Source organism: Mustela nigripes, chromosome 8, assembly GCF_022355385.1.
Source record: "Mustela nigripes isolate SB6536 chromosome 8, MUSNIG.SB6536, whole genome shotgun sequence".
Lineage (NCBI taxonomy): Eukaryota > Metazoa > Chordata > Mammalia > Carnivora > Mustelidae > Mustela > Mustela nigripes.
This window is the reverse complement of record NC_081564.1, coordinates 28,081,955-28,108,996: the sequence shown is the minus strand read 5'-3', so window position 1 is coordinate 28,108,996 and position 27,042 is coordinate 28,081,955. Positions and strand designations below refer to the sequence as shown.

The 27,042-nt window shown below is 47.4% G+C and overlaps 1 protein-coding gene across 1 annotated transcript in view; it reads left to right on the top strand.

Annotated features, from left to right (window-relative positions):
* The window catches only part of PI4KA (phosphatidylinositol 4-kinase alpha), a 116,938-nt gene that overhangs the window by 71,074 nt on the left and 18,822 nt on the right, over positions 1 to 27,042 (top strand). The window contains exons 20-33 of the mRNA XM_059409011.1: positions 2,406 to 2,514; positions 2,871 to 3,007; positions 3,168 to 3,301; positions 6,614 to 6,696; positions 12,620 to 12,690; positions 12,778 to 12,902; positions 14,564 to 14,645; positions 14,887 to 14,970; positions 15,929 to 16,018; positions 18,445 to 18,564; positions 20,019 to 20,111; positions 21,320 to 21,476; positions 21,718 to 21,845; positions 26,838 to 26,996. Coding sequence (XP_059264994.1) covers positions 2,406 to 2,514; positions 2,871 to 3,007; positions 3,168 to 3,301; positions 6,614 to 6,696; positions 12,620 to 12,690; positions 12,778 to 12,902; positions 14,564 to 14,645; positions 14,887 to 14,970; positions 15,929 to 16,018; positions 18,445 to 18,564; positions 20,019 to 20,111; positions 21,320 to 21,476; positions 21,718 to 21,845; positions 26,838 to 26,996 — 1,572 coding nt within the window. The remainder of the gene's footprint in view (positions 1 to 2,405; positions 2,515 to 2,870; positions 3,008 to 3,167; positions 3,302 to 6,613; positions 6,697 to 12,619; positions 12,691 to 12,777; positions 12,903 to 14,563; positions 14,646 to 14,886; positions 14,971 to 15,928; positions 16,019 to 18,444; positions 18,565 to 20,018; positions 20,112 to 21,319; positions 21,477 to 21,717; positions 21,846 to 26,837; positions 26,997 to 27,042) is intronic.

Below are 27,042 nucleotides of genomic sequence, written 5' to 3'. Positions count from 1 at the left end.
AAAAGAAAATAAAATCTAGGATCCTACACTGCATTTGGTTATGTCTCTTTGGACTCCTTGATCTGGTTCAGACTTTTCTCTGACCTTGATCTTCTTAGGGGAGAGCGGGTCAGTTATCTTATAGCCCTTTCCTTTACCCTTTGCCTGTCCTGTCTTGGGGCCAGACAGGATCCGTTTGTCATCTTCTAGCCATTCTCTGGTACCTCCTCACTGCTTTCTGTCTCTCCTGAAGCACAGGACTATGTCTCAACCAGTCCTAACCAGCCTGGGTATACTGCGTCCTTATCTTAGGTCGCTTTGGAGCACTTCTGGGGCCTTTTGTGATTCCACCACAGTTTTCCCTTCCTGGGGACCAGAGCCATCTCAGCTGGTGTGATGGAGTCATCAGTACAGGGAGAACCTATAGGGCACTTCCAAGCCCTAGTTCTTAGGAGGGAGGCAGGGCATTCTCAGGGTGAGGAGTAGTAAGATCACAAAGTGGAGATAAATTTTCGACAGTCACTTTCTCAGTGTTCTAAAACCATGGGGGCCCCTGATCCAGTTGAGAGTGAAATATTCTGAAAGCCTGACCATAACCACCAAAGGCAAGTTCTCTTTACAGGACATCAGAACCTCTTAGCCACATTGACCTTGAATACCAAGCCAAGGCTTTGGTCTGGGAGCCCTGTTATGCCTCTACCATCTCTTGCAACCTTATCTTAGGGAGCTCCATCACCTCAGAGTCAGTCCCAGAGCTTCTTTTCTTCAGACCCTCATCTTTGGCCACTAGCAAGTTAGAAGCCCCTCAGGTGTGCTTTAGTGGCAGTGTCCTTTCTACCTTCAGACAGTGCTGTCCACCAGTGCCCTCCCCAGTGCTTCTCCACCTCCTTAGCACCTTCCCACAGGCCACCCTGCAGCCCCCACCCTATCTTGACTGACACTCTCCAAGGGCACAGCACCCTAGTGGCTTTCAGGGAGGGCCTGCTTGCCTCTCCTTCACAGCATGTTGTCAGCCCTAAGCCAGTACCTGTACCCTCCCTGTGATTGTGGAAGCAACATATCTATGGCAGAACTCCAGGAAATACAGGCAACATTAAGGAAGAAACTAGAAGCTCCTGCCAACCCAGCTACCCAGAAATAATCATTATTAAAATGCAACTGGAGATTTCCCCTCTTTTTCTATGTACATGTATTTATATACATATACCTTAAATCTATGTCATGTTATATGCATTTTGCATTTTTTTCACTTGATGTAAGTTCTACCTGTGTCACCAAATATTCTTAGAAAATACAGTTTCTGATGTATTGTAACTTATGTAAATGCCCCGTTCAGGTAATCATTTAGTGTTTTCCTCTTTATTTTTCTGTTCTAACAAATGTTGCAACATTTTTGTACCTAAATCAGAAAAAAAAATGTTTTTTATAGATCCCTACAGATGGAATTTTAGGTGAAAGGATGGGGCTATTTAGAATTTTTGATGCATTTTTCCAGATTGCTTTCCAGGAAATAGCATACCAGTTTATAGTCCTACCAGCTACAGGTGCAGGCACCCCTCTCACTGTCCCCTGCCCTCCCAGCAGTGGTGTCATCATGTGCCCCACCTCTTTGTCCTTGGCCTTCATGACTGTTTGGATAGCAGAGACCCCTTGTTGTAGCTTGATTGTCATCTTACAAAGCTTGACATCCTCTGGGGGTTCTGTGAGGACCAACTTGTCCAACAGGCGCTGTGCACAAGTTTAACATTTTTACACAACCTACAAGCCACTCCCTGCTTCACACTGGGCACAACACCATCTGGAGCAAGGATGCAGGGACTTCAGCCTCTCACTGCTGCGCCTAAGCAACTCTGCCTCTACCTATTTTAAATCTTGGAATTCTGCCCAAGATGACTGTTGGAAAAGTTGTGCTTCTCAATCTGAAAGCCATTTCTCCGTAACCCACAAATTTTCTCATGATCACCCTGTCTCTCCAGGCACAGCTGTTCACCTAAGCTTCAGCCTCCCCAGGCCCAGGCTTTGGGCCTGATACCCCTATGGCTGGACAGCCTGCTCCCCCTTCACTGCCTGGCTAGGGTTACTTGCACGGTAACACTGAGACCTGTGACACCTTCTCCAGGAACTGCCACACTGTGATGATTTCCTCACCTGCCTCCAAACTCGGCAGAAAGGTCTTTATAGAATGGGGCTTTTCACCTCCCAGGCGTGGTGCCTGGTGCACATTAGCTACTCAATAAATGTTTGCTGAATGGGGGAGTATTTACTAGTGAATTGATCAAGAATTGTTGGTCACTGCTCATTGTGTCTTTTCCTACCCAAAATGACTGACTGATTCTTGGAGAATGAATCTGGGATTGATTTTACATCTGTAGGTTTTACGGCTTGTGAGCAAATAACCTTTTCTCCCTCTGTTCTCCACGCATCAGCTCACCCGAAGGTTACCTCCCATCAAAGAAGCCAAGCCTCGGCTGCAGAAACTCTTCCGGGACTTCTGGCTCTATTCTGTGCTGATGGGATTTGCAGTGGAGGGCTCAGGTAAGAGGGTCCTCGCTGCCCCGGGGAAGACAGAGTGCAGCGTGAATAAAAAGGTGAGACAGAACAGTCCCTAATTATGAATGTGCATGCACTCAAAATTCGCCCAAATTCAGCTGCTTTTCTGTGCATTCAGCTGTGATTGTAAATGTTACACTTCCCAGATGTAGTTTAGGGTTCTGACAGTGCTCTGTATCTTAGGAAAAACCCGTTTGAGTTAGGAAACAAGTTCATTTCTGTGCCGCATTTAGGCGAAAATTGGCGCAAAGGACCCAGGACTCCAGAAATGGTCAGTGTCACCTGCCCCTCAGTGCTTCTGGAGTAAGGTGGTGGTCTCACTCATGTGTACTCTCTTGCAGGACTCTGGCCAGAAGAATGGTACGAAGGGGTCTGTGAAATAGCCACCAAGTCACCCCTGCTCACGTTTCCCAGCAAAGAGCCCCTGCGCTCTGTTCTCCAGTATAACTCGGCCATGAAAAACGACACAGTCACCCCCGTAAGGATTCTCACCCTTCCAGGGAAGGATGATGTGGGGCGGGTTTCACTAAGCTCTCTTTCATTGTCCTTGTTATCACATGCTTTCCGTGGCTCCTGGGGGGAGGGTCACCTTCCCCCTGGGCGCCTGTGTGAGCCCTCGAGTGTTTCTTTCCCCCCAGGCTGAACTGAGCGAGCTCCGCAGCACCATCATCAACCTGCTGGACCCTGCTCCTGAAGTGTCCGCCCTCATCAACAAGCTGGACTTTGCCATGTCTACCTATCTCCTGTCTGTTTACCGCCTGGAATATATGAGGTACCCAGGCCTTTGCCTCCCAGCACAGCCACGCTGGAGCTAATTTTTAAACTTCTCTGCCTTCTGGGCATGGGACTCTTTTCACTTCCTCCCAACACATGCAAGCTTTCTTAAAAAGCAAAAACCAAAACCACTCTTCTTGTGTGCTCCTCCCTATTGGGCACCAAACACTGCAACTTATAAATCCCCAGGTATCTAAACTCCCCTATCATCTTCTCCTTATAAGGAACAGCCTTCTGAGCAGTCAATATAGACATCGCAAACAGTCCATTGGACTGTGCAAGAGCCCACATTAGGAACTGGCCCTCCCTGAGCATGTTCGAAGACCTTCATTGCACTGGTTTGTAGGACCACAGCTGAGTACAAACAGCAAATGGGAAGTGGGAAGGGGCCTGTCCCAAAACAGTCCCACAGGTGCCTGGCGCTCAGGATGCATGTGTAATCACAGCAGACCTAACAGTTCTAATAATTGTCATCGTGACAATACCAGTATTAACATGGATTGAGTGCTTATGCCACACCGGCACTGTGCTAAGTTACATGTATTGACACATTGTCCAACAATGTATTGGTAGGTTACATACCTACCAAGGCAGTGTTACATACCATTTTACAGGTGAGGAAACTGAGACACTGAGCCATTTAGTTAATTACCTAAGATATAATAATCCATGACTAGGACTGAGATCCAAGTAGTCTGTTAAGCACTGTGCCATGCTGCCTCTCCTAAATGATGGCTGGAAGAAGCAGCTAGGGCGTTCAGAACACTGCTGCCTGTGTGAATGCTCCAGCTCCACCGTGGTAAGGCCTGAGGGCCCCTCGGGCTGCAGCTGAATACACTGGCTACAGAATGATACGTCCCTGTCATCAGAAAAGATCAGGTTACATGTCGCCCATTTGTTGAATCATAGGATAGGTGCAATAAGTTATAGAAAAAGTTTACCAGTGGTTTGAAAAAGAAAGTGTTAGTTCATAACAGGGGAATATTTGGTGAATGCCACCATTTTTTTAAAAGATTTTATTTATTTATTTGACAGACAGAGATCACAACAAGTAGGCAGAGAAGCAGAGAGGGAGGAGGAAGCAGGCTCCCTGCTGAGCAGAGAGCCTGATGCGGGGCTCCATCCCAGGACCCTGGGATCATGACCTGAGCCGAAGGCAGAGGCCCCAACCCACTGAGCCACCCAGGTGCCCCAGTGCCACCATTTTAATTTTTATTTGGTGCCATGAAACCCTCTGGTAAAAGAACTCTTGCTCAGAAGCTCAACGTATAAAATAGATTAAATCTGTTTTGGGTGAGTGGGGGTGAACACCCACCTTCCTGCCCTGTCCCTTCCTCCCTGCCTCTTGGTAGCCTGAGGGTGCCACAACAGAGCAGAATTTGAAAACTAGTGACCCATTCTCCCCCAGAGTACTACAGAGCCATGAAATGAAACTGCAAATGCTTTTCATTATAATTTGAAAAAAATGCTTTTTCATTTTTTTACAAAAGTAATATAAGAACATTACACATTAACTTAGAAATAAGTAGAGAGGAAAAACCACTGATCCCACCACCATTCCCTATGTGTGTTAGTATAGTTCCCTCTTGTCCTTTCTATAAGGAATATATTTTGAAAGAGTAACCAACCAAGGCAAAACAAGCAAGCCAACACAGACCAAAAACCTGGTTTGCTCCGAGGTTGAATGGCTACAAGAGATGTCCCCGGACCCTCTCAGCCTCATGTGCCCACAGGCAGGGCTGTCTCCTGCTTCCCCACAAGGGTGCCCATGAATGGAGTTCTCAGGATCTCAGGACACACTGTGGAGTGGGCTGGTAGAGCAAGACCATCAGGGAACAGCCCCCAGGAAGCTCTCAAGAGCCCAACTCCCATCCCAGGTTGCCTGCCAGGCCTCTGAGAGCATTGTCAGCATGGAGAAGCAGCCCTGAAGCCTTTATTCAGGAGGCTAGCTTCGGGTCCCAGCCACTGGTTATTACAAGAGCTTTAAAACAGTAAAGTGGGGGCTTGTAGTGGCATAGTCAGCTGAGTACTCGACTTCAGTTTTGGCTTGGGGTGAGATCGAGGCCCAGCTTTGGGTGAGATCGAGGCCCAGCTTGGGTTCCGTGCTCAGCAGAAGTCTGCTTTGTATGCTCTCTCCCTCTCCCTCTGCCCCGATCCCCCCCACATGTGCACTTTCTCTCTCAATCTCTCTCGCTAAAATAAATAAATAAACAAACAAACAAACAAACAAACAGCAAAGTTGGCAATACAAGAAATCATATAAAAGCTCTGAACCTAGGGGCGCCTGGGTGGCTCAGTGGGTTAAGCCGCTGCCTTCGGCTCAGGTCATGATCTCAGGGTGCTGGGATCGAGTCCCGCATCAGGCTCTCTGCTCAGCAGGGAGCCTGCTTCCTCCTCTCTCTCTCTGCCTGCCTCTCTGCCTACTTGTGATCTCTCTCTGTCAAATAAATAAAATCTTAAAAAAAAAAAAAAAAGCTCTGAACCTGAGCACTCAGGAACACATGTGCTTAATGCCAGCCGGCCTGCCCTACTAAGGTTTGACTCACCGAAGGTCAGTGCAGAAGCCCACAGATGCACTCCACCAAGCACTTGCCTGTGTACACACGGGCCGTGCTATCTTAGTGGAGCCCCTCAACTAAGTAGTCCCAAACAGCTACTATAAAAGTGAAAATGGCACATAAAAAAGAGAGGAAAACATTGGGATGGTGCAGAAGATGCTCAAGATGAAAAATACAAATCTCACTTTCCTGGCTCTGAATCCAGAGATCCCCACTCTTGATAGTTTTACTTTCCCTTTTAGAAGTTCTCTAGAAATTGTCTATAAATGCAGACATACATATCCTACACATCGAAGGCACATGGAGGCCTTCCGGAAATCTGTCACTGACATCGTGCTGTCCCTGTTTCCCCCGCATCTTGCTGTCTCATGGAACGGTGCATCTTGGGTGTTTTTCTGTAGCGGTGCATATGGAGTCATCTCTCGTTTTGGTGGCTACGTGATGTGCCATTAAATGAGTGTACTTTGGTGTAGCCAGCTAGTCTCTCGATGAACATTTAGCCAGCACTCTTAATCCTTATGGACATAACCCTTAAGATCTATCACTAGTGGTGGGTTGCTGGTTGGAACGATGTGGGAACGTTATGAGAGAGGGTGGGTAATTCCCTCCAGAAAGTCAGCGTGAGCACATGACCCTCAAAGTGGCGTGGGTTATTGGTTCTTCGCAGCCTCACCAGTTCTGGGCAGCACCACATCTGTGACAGGGAGGGGCTGGATTTCTCAAAATTTATTCCAAACTGTTCTCTTTGCTAGGGTACTGCGCTCAACAGATCCTGACCGCTTCCAGGTAATGTTCTGCTACTTTGAAGATAAAGCTATTCAGAAGGACAAGTCTGGTAAGTTCCTTGTTGTGGTACTCCGATCAGGAGATGAGCTTTAATAGTCTAATAAGGAATACTACTCCCAGTTTTCTGTCTACATGAAGAAAATAGTTGTATGAAGTTACATGCTACATTGGAAATATTTAAGGTTATAAGGTTATAACCTTATAACGATACAGCCTTAAGGAGCATCACTCTTGTCTACCCTCAATACTTGTACGCTCCAACCCCCAAATTTCAGTCTCTAATACTATCCCATGCGAAAAGGATCCTGGGCTCCTCACATAGTCGTTGATGGACCTAGAGCATCTTTTAACTTTTTATGCTTTTTAAATGTCCAGAACAGGCTAGGAGGACAAAGAACCAATTTCAAAAGACTCTCAATGGACAGAGTATCACAGTTTGAACATGAATAATATTTTTATTACTTTGCTTAAAGAAGGACAAATAAATAGGATAATGGTGTATATCCAAATACACTAAGATATATATAATCTACATATTTTAGCAAAGCAACAGATATAATATATAATATAATTACTGTATAACATTAATACAGAATATATTGGATATATGTGTTTATATGTATAAAATGTTTGTTTTTTCCACTAAGTGTTTGTGAAATAGAGACAAGTAGTTATTTCTCTTGTACAATCAGGAAAGAGTGAACAAGAGGAAAGAGCCACACAGTCCAGGAAGAGGCCTAGCACCAGCAATAAAGTCATGCCTGGCCTCCAAGAGTGACCAGGTAGAAAGGGTGCCCAGCAGGTGACAGGTCAGAGGTGTCCCACAGAGTAGCCAGTTAAAGGTACTCTGTTAGCTGAAAGTAGCTGTTAGAGAGTTTGCTGGGGGGTAGATTCAGACCTTCTGTGTGGGGCTCCATGCTTCACTAGTCCTGCCAGCCCTAAGGAGACCCCACTCGGGACTATGGACACTTCCATAGTTCTGGTCCATAGTTCTAGGCCAGACTATCAGGACCTGTACACCAATGATCCACAGTCCAAACAACTGCATCATTTCTGGGGGAGTTTCAGAATAAGGAAATCTATATGAAACGCAAAGACTTACAAGTCCAATGATGCAAATGTCCTCAAATCCTGAATGTGCAGAGAGTCTCAGATGCAGCCAGTCCTAAAAGCACCAGACTCCTAGGAAAACAAATAAATGAAATTCTCCGGTGGTATAAAAATATTAGAGTTTGGGACGCCTGGGTGGCTCAGTTGGTTAAGCAGCTGCCTTCGGCTCAGGTCATGATCCCGGCGTCCTGGGATCGAGTCCCACATCAGGCTCCTTGCTCCATGGGGAGCCTGCTTCTCCCTCTGACTCTGCCTGCCACTCTGTCTGCCTGTGCTCGTTCTCGCTCTCTCTCTCTCTCTGACTAAATAAATTAAAAAATATATATATATTAGAGTTACTGAAATGCTAGTGAGGCAAACCTAAGATAAGAATGGCAATAAAAATGAGAAGAGTTATTAAAATTGAGACTGCAAAGAAAAAAAATTAAGCACATAATATAGTCACTGACCAGTTTTAGTATAAGGTTGCTGATGGGTTTTAAGCATCCTTCTGTTGGTCTATGTGTTGATTTTTAAAGTGTTTAAAAATTTAAGAGACTTTGAAATATTAAACACAGGTTTTAATTAAATGCTTATGGGGTGCCTGGGTGGCTCAGTGGGTTAGGCTGCTGCCTTCGGCTCAGGTCATGATCTGGGGGTCCCGGGATCGAGTCCCACATCAGGCTTTCTGCTCAGCAGGGAGCCTGCTTCCTCCTCTCTCTCTCTGCCTGCCTCTCTGCCTACTTGTGATCTCTCTCTGTCAAATAAATAAATAAAATCTTTAAAAAAAATGCTTAGAAAAATTTGATCAGTTTTGTAATTGTGCTTAAATATTTGAGGGAATTGAGTACAGTAGATCTTTGAGTCTTGATTAATTGTGTGGGTAAATATTTCGAGGAATGCTAATGGAGAATTCTTAAAATCAATAAATTTATTATTAATTAAGTACAATTAGTAGTGAGGAGTCCTTCCCATGTTTAGAAGTCATTGGCACTGGGAAGAATCTATCAATTTGTTCTTGCCAGTGGAGAATTAATCCCCAGATAATTCTGGTGCTGTTTTTTCTATTATTGAAAAATCAGTCCTTCAAGAATCTTTTCTAAAATCACCCCGGGGATTCCGAGGTACTGTCTCATGTAAGACCTTTGTCCAATAAGTCCTTTAAAGGGCCCTTCCTGCTATTGCTCGACAGTTGGGAAATTGAGTGGGTAAACATATTTTGGGGGTTTGGCAGAGAAAGACCCTTTGAGGGGTTTGCAGGCTCCCCCTGCTGGCAGTGCTGGGAAGGACTGGACTAGGAGGAGCCCTTTAGAGGCTAGGGTGGAGTTATGTGGAGGCAGTTTGTATGCTAGGAGACCTCTTCCACTGGTGCAGGATACAGGAGAGGAGTCCCACACTCAGAGGGTCCCACACACATGCCCCACCAATGAGCTCCCCATGCTGGCAGTGCTGGGATCCTTGCACTTGGGGGTATAGTAAAGACACTGTAAACCACGGGCTGAGCTGTTCATTGATTTGCTCTCCTCGTCTGTCCATCCATTGTCTATTTCACAGCTATTTTGTGCTAGACAGTTGGGTCAGTCTGAGTTTCTTTGATTCAAAGAGGGAGGGTAAGCAACAAAAAGAAATTGAGACTGCCAACCCCTAGGGGCCTAAGAACGTGCCACATTTTGCCAGTCTCCTAATGAGAATATCTATAGACAGAATCAGTTACCTTTCTAAAGCTAAATTATAATTCTCTTCTGAGCTCTGTTTCTCTGTCGCTGTGTTGTAAGAGGAAATTAAATTGTGGAAAACAGTATGGAGGTTCCTCACAAAGTTAAAAGTAGAGCTACCCTGCGATCCAGCAATTGCACTACTAGGCATTTATCCAAAGGATACAGACATAGTGATTCTAAGGGGCATGTGCCCCCCAATGTTTATATAACAATGTCCACAATAGCCAAAATATAGAAAGAGCTCAGATATCCATTGACAGATGAATGAATAAAAAAGATGTGGTGTATATACATGGAATATTGGAAATGGAATTGGAAATGGAAATGGAATGTTACTCAGCCATCAGAAAGAATGAAATCTTACCATTTGCAGTGACAGGGATGGAACTAGAGGGTATTATGCTGAGCGAAATAAGTCAAAGAAAGACAAATGCCATATGATTTTACTCATGTGGAATTTAAGAAACAAAACCAATGAACATAGGGGAAGGGAAGGTAAAGTAAAATAAGATAAAAACAGAGGGACGGGGAAATCACAGAGAGAAAGGCAAACCGTAAGAGACAATGAAACTCTAGGAAACAAACTGAGGATTACTGGAGGGGAGGTGGGTAGGGGATGGGGTAACTGGGTGTGATGGGCATTAAGAGGGCACTTGATATAATGGGCAGTGGGTGCTATGTGCAACTGATCAATCACTAAATTCTGCCTCGGAGATTAATAATACACTATAGGTTAATACAATTGAATTTAAATAAAAATAAATTTTTAAAAAGAGGAAATTAAATTGCCATGGGGCCTGATGTCCACTTTTCCAAGACTTAATATTCACAGTACATTGTACTCTTCCACCTAATTTCCGAATGGGTTATTTTTGTCCTAAATATGGTACTGAGGGATAAGCTGATAAATGTGTACCTACTGAGTGTACTTTCCTCTTCCTTTTCTCTCCTAAAATGTGGGAGGTGGGAAGGAGATGTCTTTGGAGATTGGTTATTGATGAATTTTCAGAACCAAGCAGGAGAGAGGTTATAAGAAGCATCTAGCAGCCCCCAAAGGGGATGGCTGGGACTTCCTCTGTGTGGTGTGAGCCAAGCCCCCGTGTGTTTCTGCATAGCCTGCCAGCTACAGTCAGTCAGGATAGACTAAGACCAAGGTAATCCCAAGCTAACTTTGAGCACAAAAAAGAAAGTGGCTGTTTTTAAGTAAAAATCTCCATAGAGACTACTGCGTGATCATCATTGGCATCTTACCACTCTCTGACAGTTTTTCATTAGGAACTTACACTTTCAGTTTCCTAAGAGCTACATGAGAAGATATTACACTGAACACACCCCCAAAACAAATTTCTTCCACTGAACCCAGCTTCTTAGAGATCAGCCTCTCCCTGCTGGAGCATCTGTCCAGGTCACACTAATCACTTTCCAGGTCTCAGAGTTTCAGGGGCCTGTTTTTCCTGATGATAAACACATACGTGATACCTCTTTATGTTTCAGCCTCTGGCTGGGCCTGGAGCACTGAGGTGCAGTACCTGCCTGCTGTCCCTGCCCTGCTGCCCTTGCAGCCCTGTCATTTAGCCACCCCGAAGACCCTGCATAAATGGGCCAGCACTGCAGGGCCAACGGCATTTAATGACATCAGCAAATGATGTTTGTGCCCCACTGTTGCTTTTTTTTTTTTTTTTTAAGATTTTATTTATTTGACACAGAGATCACATGTAGGCAGAGAGGCAGGCAGAGAGAGACGGGGAAGCTGGCTCCCTGCTGAGCAGAGAGCCCGATTCGGGACTTGATCCCAGGACCCTGAGACATGACCTGAGCCAAAGGCAGAGGCTTAACCCACTGAGCCACTGTTGCTTTCTAAAATCTGCTTTGCACCCTGGGAGCCACAACCGCACCCCGTGCTCGGATCCTGGTTTCTAAACACCATCCTGCAGTAAAGGGAGCAAGGCTGCAGGGAAAATACAAGATGCACCTAGGACAACGCACAGTGCCAGAAAGGAAGGTCTTGTGAAGGGGAAAAAAAGAAAAAGGAGAGGAAGAAGAAGAAGAAGAAAATGAAAGGAAAGGCCTGTGGGCATGTCACAAGGACACAGGAGCCTGCCTGAAAGAGCTCCTAATGACCAACCCTGGAACAATTTGAGCAACAAAATAATGACAGTATCAGATTATAACCCAGTGAAAGGAATAAATATCCATGAGTCCATAGTGATTAGATGATTGAACAAATGATATGGGGAAGAAGGGACTGACTTTCCATAAAAAATTCCAATTACTAAAACTAGGAAGAGTGAAGAAAACAGGAAATCCCAGTGAGACCAGAGTACCTGCTGCAGGCAGAGCCCAGTGACAGGTGCAAAAGCCACGGGGCAAAACCTTAAAGAGAAATGACATGTCTGCATAACCTCAAAGTATCTTCCCTAGAGCATTTCCCAGTGACTGTGGTGTTTTTGACTTATACCCACGTGCCCCTTCAGGAGCTGCTGCTTAATTCCCCTCCCCGAGTGTGGGCTGGATACAGTGACTCCCTTCTGAAGAGTAGAGCATGGAAAGGGAGAAATAGTAACTGCACAGTGGGAAACCTAACATACACCACTGTATCTGAGCAATCAAGGTCAGCCTCACCAGCAATGGGAGATACTGATTTCACACACCCCCACCCCACCATATGGCAAGAAGGCCACTTCACATCTGTGGGATTACCTTAACATCCTGTAACCTTAGTCTAATCATGAGCAAGTATCAGGCACACCTAAGTTGAGGGACATTCTGCATAATGCCTATGCTCTTCAGAAGTGTCAAGGTCATGAAAGGCAAGAACAGACTCAGGAATCAACACAGATTGTGGGAGACTAAGGAGATCTGATTGGCAGTGCCATGTGGCAACCTCTTTGGATCATGGGACAGAAAAGGGGCATTAGAGGGGAAAAGGGGAAATCCAAATAAAGCCTGAAACTTAGGTAAGAGTATGGTATCATTGTCAGCTTCTTAGTTTTGACAAAAGAGCTGCTAAAATCAGGAGAGGCTAGATGCTTATGTGGCAACTCTTTGCTCTCTCTGCCACTCCTCTATTAGTCCAACATCTTTTCCAAACAAAATATTTGAAAATGGCTGGGATTATTCCCTTTCCCTTGCCACTCCTGACCTGTGGAAACCTCCTCATTTCAGGCATGATGCAGTGTGTGATCGCTGTCGCAGACAAAGTATTTGATGCCTTCCTGAACATGATGGCAGATAAAGTAAGTAAGCCTTGTTGGAGTGTGAATCGGTGTCTGCCTGAGGCACGTGGAGGGCACCTGTTGTACCTGTGTCTTTGGGATCTCTAGGCTAAGACCAAGGAGAATGAAGAGGAGCTCGAGCGACACGCGCAGTTTTTGTTGGTGAACTTCAACCACATTCACAAGAGGATACGGAGGGTGGCGGACAAGTATTTGTCTGGTCTGGTGGATAAGTAAGCTCATTTTCCTTCTAATGCTCTGTGTGTGTGTGTGTACCTCTTGATTTGGAACGTGGGTAAGAAAGTAAGCTCATTTTCCTTCTAATGCTGTGTGTGTGTGTGTGTGTGTGTACACACCTCTTGATTTGGAACGTGGGTAAGAACCATTCTTCCAGGGGCGCCTGGATGGCTCAGTGGATTAAGCCGCTGCCTTCGGCTCAGGTCATGATCTCAGTGTCCTGGGATCAAGCCACGAATCGGGCTCTCTGCTCAGCAGGGAGCCTGCTTCCCCTCTGTCTCTGTCTGCCTCTCTGCCTACTTGTGATCTCTCTCTCTGTCAAATAAAATAAATAAAATATTAAAAAAAAAAAAAAAAGGAACCATTCTTCCACTATCGGTGTAGAAAAATTGGAGTCAGAATTTAAACTCTCTAATGGCAATGCAACCTCCCTCAGAATGTCATGGAATTTGCTACAAGGTCTGAAGTTTAGTCCTGAAACCTCCACTCATTCTGAGCTATTGATGTTTTTATGTTTTGTTTTGTTTTAAGATTTTATTCATTTACTTGACAGAGAGACAGCTAGAGGGAACACAAGCAGGGGGAGTAGAAGAGGGAGAAGCAGGCTTCCCACCAAGCAGGGAGGCTAATGTGGGGCTCCATCCCAGGACCCCAGGATCATGACCTGAGCCAAAGGCAGACACTTAACAGCTGAGCCACCCAGGTTCACAATGGATCTCATGACCAGGGCATCACCTACTGCCTGTGTCTCTGCATCCCACCCTCCCCTGCTGCAGGGCCTCCCTGGGCTGACTCTGGGAAGCTCAGAGTCATTGTAGGTGACGTCTCCCACCCCAGAGCCTAGCCAGAGGACCCTGGTTGAATCAGTGTCTTCCAGGCTCATCAGAGAGGAAGGAGAGCCCACACAGATCCTTTTCTATTCCAGGCTCTCTGTGCTGGGAGCCAAAGCAGACTCATGGGACATGGCCCCACATGGATGAGAACCCTCAAAGGTGGGCTGGGCCAGCCTGTCTGCAGGATAAAGGTGGGAGGCAGCAAGCAGCCATGCTGGGCTTGCCCACACATCCCTACAAGGGTCCATGAGTTCTGGAGCCTGATGCAGGTGCTGTGTGTCTGGTCCAGGCGGGGCCAGAAAGCAAGTGCATGTGTCTGAGTGCATGTGTCACATAGGACATGTGTCTGAGCTGGACCTTCTAAGCAATGGGCCACGATGAGTCAGAGCTGTGCAGAGTTGGCTCCCCTCAACCCTGACTGCCACATTTAGGAGCAGCTTCTTCTCTTTGCTCCAGGGTGTCCTACAAATACTACCATTTTCTATTTGTGCCATCTTGTGAAAATATTACTGAGGCTTGGTCAGAAACAAGGAGGGACACTTTGGGGAGTGAGGGAGCATGGCTCGACCAGTGTATAACCAAGACGATCAGTATCTGCTTGACACCAGGTCACATGGGGTCACGCTTGGGCCCTGAAGTGTGGGACTGGCAAGAGTCTGGGGATGTTTCTGACTGAGTGATCTGCCTGGGAGGCCTCTGATCCTCTGCTGGGCAGCAGGAGGTGGGGCTCCCACCTCACCCCACCTGCCCCTCAAGGCAGCACTTTAAGGAGCTGAGATTCCTTAAAGATTTGGCCCCTGACCGAGACATGGCTCTTGGTGTAGGTTTCCCCACTTGCTCTGGAGCGGGACGGTGCTGAAAACCATGCTGGACATCCTCCAGACCCTGTCGCTGTCGCTGAGTGCTGTGAGTGTCCCTGCCTTCAGCCTGAGCCTCATTTATGCTGCAGGTAGCCACATTGGGGGTGGGGACTCTAGATCCCACCCTGGCCTTTCCCAGTGAGCTGCAGCAAGTTTGGAAGTCTGTCACAGACCAGACAAGTGTGGGGAAGGGAGCAGTTTGCTGCCCAGTATGACCTGGAGGCCCAGCTCAGCAGAGGCAGCCCAGGGAAGGCGGTTTGGAAGAAGGAACCTTGTTGTGTTTTCAGGACATTCACAAGGACCAGCCTTACTACGACATCCCTGATGCCCCCTATCGGATCACTGTTCCTGATACCTGTGAAGCCCGGGAGGTAGGCTGGCAGCTGTCCCCTTGTTAAGGGACGTTCTCATTGCACTCTCGAGTATCAGGGCTGGCGCATTACACACATGGGACTCTAAACCCTTCCTTTGTTCAGCTGCCTGTCAGTTTATAGTGCCTCCAAGCTGCATGAGCGAGCATGACTGTTAGACAAACTTCACTGCTGTGGGGTGTGCAGACTGTCATTGTGGTAGTTGAGTAACATGACTTTGGCTTTGTGTGGCACTGTGGGAAGTAGATGGAGTGAGTGGCTCCGGGTAAGGAGGACGTGCCATGTGAGGTCTGACTCGGAACCCCCACTGTGGCAGGTTGAAGCTCATTCACACCTGGGCCAGGTCATGTCCCAGCCTTGGGGCCTCCAGCCAGACCAGCTGCCAGCAGGGAGAACCCTGCATGGTGATAAGGCGCCCCCAGTGGACGTGTGAGGATCTGTCTTATGCCAGGATTACAGACTGTGTCCTATACCCAGAGACTCAGGGTTAGAACATGGTCACTGTAATCATTTTTTAGGGTTGCCATGATTAAATGCCACAGACTGAGAGGCTTAGACAACATAAATTTATTTTTTCACAGTTCTGGGGGCTGGAAGTCTGAGCTCAAGGTGTTGGCAGGGTTAATCTCTTCAGAAGCCTCTTACCTTGGCTTTTAGATAGCTTTCCTGTTCTCGTGTCCTCACATCTTCCCTCTGTGCCTGAGTCCTAATCTCCTCCTCTTTGGAGGACACCAGTCAGATGGAATTAGGACCCACCCATATGATTTTACCTTAGTCATCTCTTTAAAGGCTCCATCTCCAAGTACTGTCACATTCTGAGTTTCTGGGGGCTAGAGCTTCAACACATGGGTTTCAGGGGATGCACTTCAGCCCCCAGCAGTAGCTAACTACAGTCTGCAGCTGGCATCCTCTGATGCCCTGCATACACTGACCTCGGCTTGATCACACTCTCTTCCAGAGCATCGTGAAGGACTTCGCTGCGCGCTGTGGAATGATCCTACAGGAGGCAATGAAGTGGGCACCCACAGTCACCAAGTCCCACTTACAGGTACTCTCTTGAAATCACCGAAAAGCAACTTTGTTATGCTCTTTCAAGTGATCCAGAGAGCTTTCACAGAGGTAGCAAACTCGAAATAAGACAACACAAGTGGGAATAAGCAGACCAAAAACATCAGTCTAGTGCCTGAGAATAACGGAAGCCTCAGAGGCTGCTCTTTGGTGGGAATACCTTGGGGGGTTAAGGGTACAAGTCATAGGTGAGGGAGGCAGGTGTAGTGGGATCCCTGGGCAGGCGGGCCTCAGGAACCTGACCGCTCACACTGGTAGTTGCCAGGTTTATGGCAGGACTTGGGGCTGCTTTCAAGATGGGCATGGGCGACATGGTACATGGGGAGGCCTCAGTCCAGCAGCAGCACCTTGGCCAGATTCTGGAGCTGGAGGGAGGCTGCTGTCCCAGCAGAGCCCTATCCGGGCTGCACGTGGAGGTGCACGTGAGCCTTTTCAGACCAAATAACTGGCTTGTGAACACAAACGACCACAAGGTGAGCCATTGTTCTGGTCAAGCAGAGAAGAACCAGAAATACCACAAGATGAAATACCGCGAGAGGAAAAAGTCACCTCAAAAGGGATCAAAGATAAGAAAGATCCTGCTAGAGGAAATCTGGCTTAATAAAGAGAAGGTGCATTGAGAGGGGTGTGTGAAGTTGCTCTCAGCAACACGTGTCAGGACAAAGCTAGTTCCAAACTGTTTCTGGATCTGGAATCCAGGAAGGACAGAGCAGCTAGCCCCAAGAGCCTCGGAGGCTGTTTGGAAAAACATTTTGTTAGCGCCCATGAGTGGTACTTAGCGTTGCCATACAGCTCCTCCTTCCACAAAGTGATGGAACAATGAGGTTAGAGGAATTGGGGAAATGGAAAATAAATAAATAAATAAGCCCTCCATTAGGCACTTAGCAGCTAAGCTGCGCAGAATGCAGCCTTGTAAGAATTCATGCCTTGTAAGTCAGCCATGCCTGGAACTTGATAACAGTTGCTGTCTAGTGGATACATTGGGCCTCTTCAGGCTGGGGTACTTTCTCAAACTGTTCATATTTAGGAACCAATTTTTTTGTTCATTTGTTTGTTCACATGGAGAAGAGGAGCTTCAGTTCTCAAGGCTAAGGTCTAAGGAGGGGAAGCCACCTTTCATTTCTAAAAAGGTTCATTGGGGCACCTGGGTCACTCAGTGGGTTAAGCCACTGCCTTTGACTCGAGTCATGATCTCGGGGTCCTGGGATCGAGTCCCACATGGGGCTCTCTGCTCGGCGGGGAGCCTGCTTCCCTTCCTCTCTCTCTCTACCTGCCTCTGTCTACTTGTGATCTCTCTCTGCCAAATAAATAAATAAAAATCTTTAAATAAATAAATAATAAATAAATAAATAAAAATAAAAAATAAAAAGGTTCATTAAACAAAAAAGCCTACAATAGGGAGAGCTATGTATTTTTTTAAGTGTGGTCTGGGAGGGGAGTGGAAAATGCAAAGGCTTGCACTGGTCTCGGTGCTTCTACCAGCCCTCCCCTTGGTATTGCCCCAGGCCCTGTTTCCCTTCCCCCTGCACATCTTGTCCATCTGAACGTCACCCGACCTGCCATCCAGCCCTCACTGCCCAGCCGTGGTGTTCCCATCCCACCTGGGCTTCCTGCCAGCAGCCTGTCTGTCCCGAGTCATCCTCCGTGCTGCCCACCACAGTGGGCCAGTTCACTAGCAAATCTGCTCAGTGCACTTCCCCACTACCTCTGCTCATTAGCCTCTCCCCATCACCGTAGGGTCCATGGTTGGGTTTCAGGGGCTCCGTGAACCCTCCAATACCACTGACACAGTTTTGTAAGTTAGTGCTCACGCACTTTCCCAAGGGGAGTCCTGTGGCCCGACCTAATCTCCCTCACCTGACAGACAAGGTTTTTCTGGACCTGGCCTATCTCTGGCCCAGGCTTGCCGCCTACTGTCTAGCTCCTTGTATTTGCTGTTCCTGCAGTGCTGACCCCAGACAGTCCCCAGAGCAGAAGGCCTTCTCACATCTCCAACCCTGCCACGTATTCCTTTGCCCTGGCATCCCCCTCCACGGTTGGCAGGAGACTCAGGCCCTTGCTCTGCCCTTCTGCTGCCGATCAAGCCCCTTCACAGCAGAGTGCTCTGGCAGGAGAACTGCCCAGATGTTGACAGCACGACCAGGACTGGGCCACTCTGTGTTCTGGGGTGCACAGGACCTGGCAGGTGGCAGATGGTCAACAAGGATGTGCTGAAAGAATAAGCGGTGTGTGCTGGCTGCTCTGAGCAGTCGGCCTTGTTCATGCATGAGCAGTAGCCAGTTGGGGGGCACTCTAACTTACTGAGGCTCCCGCAGAAGGGGTTGGACCCAACATTGGAACCAGGGTTTGCTCTACTACCTCACATACCTTTAAAATAAAAGAGGCTATTTTTGTTTCTGACTTCAGGAATATCTGAACAAGCATCAGAACTGGGTGTCAGGACTGTCCCAGCACACAGGGCTGGCCATGGCCACTGAAAGCATCCTTCACTTTGCCGGCTACAACAAGCAGAACACCACTCTCGGGGTAAGTGTGTGCCTCCCAGGGAGCAGGAGTCTCCTTTAGCCCCAGGAGCCACAGGGTGAGGGAAAGGCCAAAGCTGATGTAGAGCTTTTTCCAAAAGCACCTGGACACCCACATGCTGCACACGAGGCCGTGCTGGCAGTAGGCAGATCCGAGTCCCATGTACGATCCCCACGTTCAGAGAGAACTGGGCAGTAGAACCTTACTGTGTTTTCTTGACTCATTAATGATACCAGATTTGGATTTCTGTGTATCCACAAGGTAGAAGACTGAGCTCTGGGAGACACAGTCAGCATTATCTTATATCACATTGATTGGAAGCATTTGCTGGATTTTTCTGTTTCAGCAGGCACTAGAATGCCTGTGCACACACATCTTCAGCTTCATTTGTTCTGCTTAGGATTCCCCGTAGCATCCATGTGTCGAGAAGTGGCTAGGTTGTATTGGTTTATAGTAAAAGACACTAAAGGGAAAGGTGAAAAGGGTCATCCTCGCTGCATGTTCGTAGTCTTTGGTGATGATGGGCAGCGCGATAGCCCAACAGCATGGTATCAGTGACCAGCCAGGGTCAGGGAGAGCAGTCCTCACAACCCCAAGGCAGGAGAGGTGGGCTGGGGGGCTGAAGCTGAAGCAGAGGACATGGGAGGGTGTGGTCTGCAAATTCTTTCCCTTTCTGCGGGCCTCCTTTGTACTCAAGAGTGAGCCCCTTTTGTCTTCTGCTGCTAGACCTGCCATAGACTGGTAGCAGCTATTGGGTGTCTTTGAGCCCCTGCTGGCTTTTGCTCCCTCTGACACCATGCTCTCAACATCACCCTTCACCATCAAGTCACGTTTACACACCAGCACACACCCACAGGAGACAGCCCAGGAGCACTGGGTGTCAGGACTGTCCCAGCACACAGGGCTGGCCATGGCCACTGAAAGCATCCTTCACTTTGCCAGCTACAACAAGCAGAACACCACTCTCGGGGTAAGTGTGTGCCTCCCAGGGAGCAGGAGTCTCCTTTAGCCCCAGGAGCCACAGGGTGAGGGAAAGGCCAAAGCTGATGTAGAGCTTTTTCCAAAAGCACCTGGACACCCACATGCTGCACACGAGGCCGAGCATTTTCGTTGTAGGTTACAATGATTGTCACAACGATCTGGTGATATGTCTTTTGCAAAGGTCTTTTCACCACTGGGGATGAAAGCAATCAGGGCAGCATATTGAAGCTATATCACAAGCTGTCTTCCAGAGAAAATTTTCCATACTGAGATTTTTTTTATCGTCTTTCTTCCCTGGGATGTATCAGACTGGGGGCTGTTCTAAAATATTTTGTTTTATTAGCTTGCCAGCAGTGAATATTTTTAATAACCCCTGGATCCAACTTGACTTCTTAATGGGACTCAGGCTTAGCCATGGTGAACATGAGAAAAACATGTGGCAATGGCCTGAAGTAATTCTTGGCGTTTGTCTGTAGGCAACTCAGTTAACAGAGCGCCCAGCCTGTGTGAAGAAAGATTACTCCAACTTCATGGCGTCCCTGAATCTACGCAACCGCTATGCGGGCGAGGTATTTCTCCTCCCCTTGTGTCCCCATGCCATGGGGGTGTCCTCGTGCTCCAAGGCCAGTCAGCTCCCTCCCAACAGAAAATGCACCCGGGGGTCTGGAACTCGCTCATTTTAGGTAGACTTGAAGGCATGGGCCCTGGGCCTCCCTAGCACAGTCTGGACCATTTATGGCAGCTACTCACCCCCTCTGCAGAACAGTGATTGCACATATGCACATTCTGGCCATTCTGAAGCGTTTTCTGTTTCTTTGACTATTTTTGTTTGTTTGTTTGTTTTAAGTGGTAGCAAATATTCACTGAGTGCCATGCACTATCTGGGGCAGTTGGTGAGGTGTATATGCCATTGTTCCAGCTTTACAGATAATGAAACTGAGTCTCTGGAAATAAAGTAACTTGCCAGAGTCACAGAGGCAGAGTGGGGTTGGGAACTGCATCTCCCCGTGAGGGCCGCACTTCAGCCCAACCTGGCAAGTTGCTTCACATCTTGGGACCTCAATTTCTGAATCTATAAAACACAGAAGCTCATCCACACCATTTCAGAGATCCCTGCAAGTCCATCAGTGCCCCATCTGAGTGAGGTCTCCCCTCCCCCCTTCTAGTTCCTCATTCTAGTAATCACTCTTCCTCTTGCTGGAGGCCCTAGGCTGCCGCTGACCCTAGGCTGCCACTGAGCCGATGTTCCCAGTGCTGGAAATTGCTCTGAGGTCCTGTTCCACCTATTTTGAATACCCCACTGGTGATAGAAAGTCTGTCTTTGGCAGTAGGTTTGATTTTGAAAGGAGTCAGATCCTTTCTGTATAGTCAAGTCTGGTAGATAAGAGAGAAGCATGCTTTTGTTGGGGAGGCGGGGGATATGACGTACAACTTTAAAAATTTTCTCATTTAAGTCATTAATTGACTCCGAAAGAACTGTATTTAATCAGTCTACATCATGCAGCGCTACTGTGGTTCAGACCCCGGACTCAGTGCTGAAATGTAAAATTGACAAGACTGGGTCTCTGCCTTCAAGGACCATCTAGAATGAAGGGATTGCCAACATACATTGCTAAAAGAGAAATTCCCTCGAAATGTGAGCAGTGGGAGCGTCATTGAAATGATCCTGTCACTCTCTCCACACACAAGCTCTAGTTTAAGACCATGAGGCTCTGGTCAGGCCTTGTCCATGTGCATGGATTACGTGTGACTCTCTTGACAAGTGTGCTTCTTGCAGGTGTATGGAATGATCCGGTTCTCAGATGCCACAGGCCAGATATCTGACCTGAACAAAATGATGGTCCAGGAGCTGAATACAGCATTAGACCTCAGTAATGCTCAGCACTACACGCAGGCCATGTTCAAGCTGACGGCGATGCTGATCAGCAGCAAAGGTAATGGACAGAGCCACTGCAGAGCTCTGGGCCCATTTGGAAATGAGTGTTTACCTTGTTTTCCTTAGTGAGCTGGGGCTTCCCCAGTAGAGATCTCTTTCGTGTCTCTCAGGGGGTAGAGGAAGTAAATAAAAGACCATCATTGGCCCACCTGGTGCTCTGTCTTATTGACTTGCGGAGGCAGGCAAAGGGTTCAGCCCATGTTCAGTGCTTTTTCTGAACAGTGTGTGTTTGCTTGCAGATTGTGACCCACAGCTCCTTCATCATCTATGTTGGGGTCCCCTCCGGATGTTCAATGAGCATGGCATGGAGACCGCCCTGGCCTGCTGGGAGTGGCTGCTGGCTGGCAAGAACGGAGTGGAAGTACCGGTAGGACACTGGCTGTGTTCAGTTCCTGAGGGTAGGGCTGGTGAGAGAGAGAGCTTGACCTGGCTGCTCAGCTGACAAGCTTGGAAACTCAGGCAAGCCCCTTATCCTCTGGGCCCTCGGTCTCCTTATCTGTAAGATTGTGATATTAATGCTTGACCACTGGGCTATCTCAGAGAAGACAGGGAATATATGTTAAAAGGATCCTAGTGGCTCCTAGACATTGTTGTTTCTCAGAAGCTCAGTAGAGGGAGCCATTTCTCTGAGTAGAACACTTGGGATAGGTTTGGGAGCAGTGGTAGTTGTCCACAAAGGTATTTCTCTTGGCCTGCTCACTTTGGGAGCGACAGTCTTCCTGGTGACCATATTTCTAAAGTTAGTTCTTGAGGAAGTCCCGACTCAAGATCATATATGCCCTTTCAACTGATTGGATGAATATCCAAGAACTGTTGTGTTTTTCAAAGATCTCGTTAATTTTCATAACAACAGGGAATTTGGCATTTTTTTCTTCTATGTCTTAAGATGACTTGAATTAAGTGGTCAAAGGGAGTATTTTCTTTTTCTTATTCCCTGAGGAAAATGGAATATTCCTGAAGATGAAATTAGAATGTTCCAGGCAGGTGATGGTGGCAATAATCATCATACCTCACAGTTGCCTGGGATGTTCTAACGGCAGAGGGTTTGTATTGGGCACACCATTCAGAGTTTGGGGAAATGTTTTGGTCAGGTGGCGTTTCTGGGAGATTACCTGGTCAGGGATAAGCACTGACAGCTGCCTCTCAGAAGAAGGAGTCAGCTGAGGCCCTGGGCTTACCAGTGGCTCCTGGACCCTTTCTCCGTGGATCTAAGTTAGGCACTGGGTTCTCAGCCTGGCCAGCTCTGCTCATATCAGGGAGCATGCAGAAGGGCCTGTGAGTCCTGCTGCAGCCTCTAGGGGCTCTGACTTCTGGGCAATGCTCCTCATCTGTATAATGAGGATAATAGCACAGGCATCCTTGACATAGGTTTTATTGTGGAGATTGAATGGCTTAATGCACCTCACGGGCCAGGAACAGTGCCCAGAATAAAGCGATCTGTGAGTAAATACTAACTGTTGTTGTAGTGGTGGTGGTTGTCGTTGCCAGGTAGAGGATTCTGCATCAACAGCAATCTGCCATTGTTGTCACATACACCCATATACCATCCCCCCCTTTTGGGGATCATCTGTTTTACTGCTGTGTATGTTATATGCCTTATAGTAGTGTTATTTTTGTTCTAAAAGTCAAAAGCCAGGGCACCTAGGTGGCTCAGTCAGTAAAGCATCTGACTTCCGCTCAGGTCTTGATCTTGGAGTTCGGGGATCAACGTCCACCTCTGGCTCCTCACTTGGAGGGAAGTCTGTTTGTCCCTCTCCCTCTTCCCCTCTCCCACTCATTCTCTCTCTCTCTCTCTCTCTCAAATAAATAAAATCTTTAAAAATAAAACTAAAGGGCACCTGGGTGACTCAGTTATTGAGCGTCTGCCTTTGGCTCAGGTCATGGTCCCCGGGTGCTGGGATTGAGTCCCACATCGGGCTCTCTGCTCAGCAGGAAGCCTGCGTCTCCCTCTCTAACTCTGCCTGCTTATGTTCCTTCTCTCTCTGTGTCTGTCTCTATCAAATGAATAAACAGGGTCTTTAAAAAGATAAAATAAGGGGTGCCTGGGTGGCTCAGTGGGTTGAACTTCCACCTTCGGCTCAGGTCATGATCTCAGGGTCCTGGGTTCAAGCCCTGCGTCAGGCTCTCTGATCAGTGGGGAGCTTGCTTCCCCCTCCCCCTCTGCCTGCCTCTCTGCCTACTTGTGTTCTCTCTCTCCCTCTCTGTCAAATTAATTGATTAATTAATTAAAGAATTAATTAAAGTCAAAAGCCTTTCAAAGAAGTTAAGAAAAGGACTTTTTTAAGAGCCTTACACATTTATCCAGATATTTCCCATTTCTCACACTCCTCAGGTGTTTCTGTGGACTCAGATTCAGTTGTTCTCTTCAGCCCAAAGAAATTCCCTCAGCATTGCCTATAGTTCAGCTCTGCTGGAGTAAATTCTCTGCTTTAGTTCACTTTCTTTTTTTAACCTCTGCTGAGATTCTCTGTATCTTCATCCAGTTTTTCCATCTTTACCTAGAACTATTTGGTCATATTTACAATATTTATTTTATAATCCTTATCTGATATGTTCTAGTATCAGGGTCATCTGTGCGTCTGTTTCTGTTGATTTCTTTTTTCTTTAGTGTTTCAAATGTTTTCATTGTGTTGTAGACTTTGTGCATAGAAAAGCAGTGGAGGGGCGCCTGGGTGGCTCAGTGGGCTAAAGCCTCTGAGGTCATGGTCCCAGGGTCCTGGGATCGAGCCCCACATCGGGCTCTCTGCTCAGCAGGGAGCCTGCTTCTCTCTCTCTCTCTCTCTCTCTCTCTCTCTCTGGGGCCTCTGTTGCCTGCTTGTGATCTCTGTCAAATAAATTATTTAAAAGAAAGAAAAGCGGTGGAGACTGAGGAGCACTGCTATTTCACTTTCCTAGGAAATAGGTCTTTCTTTTGTTGGGTGACTAAAATAAAGATCACAATCCCTACCCCTGAGGGATCAGTCTTGGCAAGAAGGATGGACTCTTCCTACTTTTCACCTCACCTTCACTTCCCTTTTTTCTCCCCCATCAAAATTAGAAAAGGGATCATGGGAGGATTTTTATGCCAAACAAACTGATGTTTTGTCTGGGGTCTTTCAGACTCCAATCTATTTCCCCTGCCCCTGCCATCAGCAGTAGCTCTGCTGGCTTCAGGTCTTTCGGCCTTTGGCAGGCCTTGGCCACCCACTTGTGTCCAGACCCAACACTGGCCCATGAGCTGCTAGAGCTTGTTGCTTCTTATGTAAAGTCTCTTTAAATCAGTTCTTTATGGCTTTCTCATCTAACACTCAGCAGTCCAACAGATAAGCCTTTTTTTTAAATTTTGTCCAGACTGTTCTTGCCGTTCACTTGGGACTGAAGGTCATCTGTGTCCTCGCACTCCCTGACCCTGCCTGTGTAAGGACCTCTTGTCCAGGCCCAGCAACATCTTGGGGAGAATTTTGACTTTTGTTTTTGTGTCTTTCATATTGTTGGCTTCTGGTTTTTAATTTTTTCTGTTATAAAAACCATGTATGTTCTTTACAGAGAAGTTGAAAGATAAGAGTAGAATGAAAAAAACCAAAAACCCTTCATAACTCCAACTTTAGAGACAATTGCTGATGGCATCCTGATGCTTCTGCATCCCCAGAGAGATAGAGTTATGAGTTTGTTGGGTTCATCCCACCTTGAAAACCCGCTTTGTGAGATTCTGGGGCCTGTATGCCACTAAGATGGAAAAGACCTGTGATCTCTTTGGTGTGGTGCTCAAATTCATGACCCAAATCAAAGGAACTAGCCCCACACTGACCTCCACCCATCTGCCTCCAAATCTCCATGGATGCCAACATAGTCCTTCCCTCTGCTCAGACAAAATCCTGATTCCCCTTTTTGCACTTCTCACAAATGATCCTCAGCAAATCCTATCGGACTTTTCCTTCTACCTTTAAAGTATATCCAGAAGCTGGCCACTTGCCAGCATCCCGACTGCTGCCCCTGGCCCCAATCTCCTTCATCTCCCCTGGACTAGGGAGGCAGACGCTGCTTCCACATGGGCCCTCTCTGCCTTCTCCACACATACACAAAGTGCATCAGTAAAATATGGGTCACATTAGGTCCTTTCTGTGCCCCAGACCTGTCAGTGCTGCCCATGGTCACTCAAAGTAGAAGGCACACTTGTTTCTATGGCCTACAAGCCTCTCTGCCATCCCAGCTTTCCCCCCTCTGTCCCTTGTCTACCTTGCTTCATGCACGCTGGGGTCCCTGCTGCCCCTGCCCTCCAGGCATGTTCCTGCTTTAGGCTGTACCCTCACTTGGCAATGCTCTTTTCAGGCAGCCAAAAAGCTGCATGCCTCACTCCTACATCTCCTCCATGGCTTGTCTCCACTATCCCCTGCCCACCATGTCTAGAATGTCATGCACATACGTCCATTCATTCTTCTAAGCCCCCTCATGACTCTGTTTCCCCTTAGCTTTGATCAATGTCTGATATCTAGATCTCACTTCCCTTGCCATCTGTGGCCCTCCCTTGTAGACTGGGTGGCTGTTTGTGTCATTCACTGCTCCATTCCCAGAGCCTGGAGGGTCTATGTTGAGTGGAGAAAAGGACCTGGGCTCCAGAGCCAAAATCCAGCCCTGCCTTTGCCAGATTAGAGGCCGTGAGCAGGCAGCCTCACCTCTGCAACCATGGTGCTTCAGGGTTGTCAGAAAGATTCAGCCAGGCTGCTTGGCAGAGTCTGTTGAGGGCCCACCCAGCACTAGGCCCTTCCCAGGCATGCTGGGACCACACCACAAAGCAGGAAGCCAGCACCTGGCCTAGTGATAGTTCAAGAATGGACTTTTTGGTAGAAAACGGCTGGGATATTAGGTCATAAGTGATCTTTACTTTTTTGTTCATGCTTTCCTTGGTTTTCTAAGTTTTGTTTGTTAAGTGTGTATTCTTTTTTTTTTTTTTTAAGGGGTGGGAAAGGGCAGAAGAGAGGAGAGAGGGAATCTTAAGCAGACTCCACCCCCAACACAGAGTTTGACGCAGGACTCAGTCTCAGCCCTGAGATATGACCTGAGCCAAAATCAAGAGTCTTTTTTTTTTTCCTTTTAAGATTTATTTATTTATTTATTTATTTGACAGAGAGAGTGTGTTCACAAGTGGGCAGAGAGGCAGGCAGAAAGAGAGGGAAGCAGGCTCCCTGCTGAGCAGAGAGCCCAGTGTGTAGCTCAATCCCAGGACCCTGAGATCCTGACCTGAGCTGAAAGCTGAAATCAAGAGACTTAACTGAGCTTAACCGACTGAGTCACCCAGGTGCCCTGAGCATGTATTCCTTTTATGTTCCTTTACATAGTCCTCAGCTTCGCAGAGCCACTAACCTTCATTGCATACTTGCAGTTTATGCGGGAGATGGCAGGGGCCTGGCAGATGACAGTGGAGCAGAAGTTTGGCCTGTTTTCCGCGGAGATAAAGGAAGCAGACCCCCTAGCAGCATCAGAAGCCAGTCAGCCCAAACCCTGTGCCCCCGAAGTGACCCCTCACTACATTTGGATTGACGTAAGTGCTTCTCCATCTTTTTCCCACTATAGCTGTGAGGTCAGGG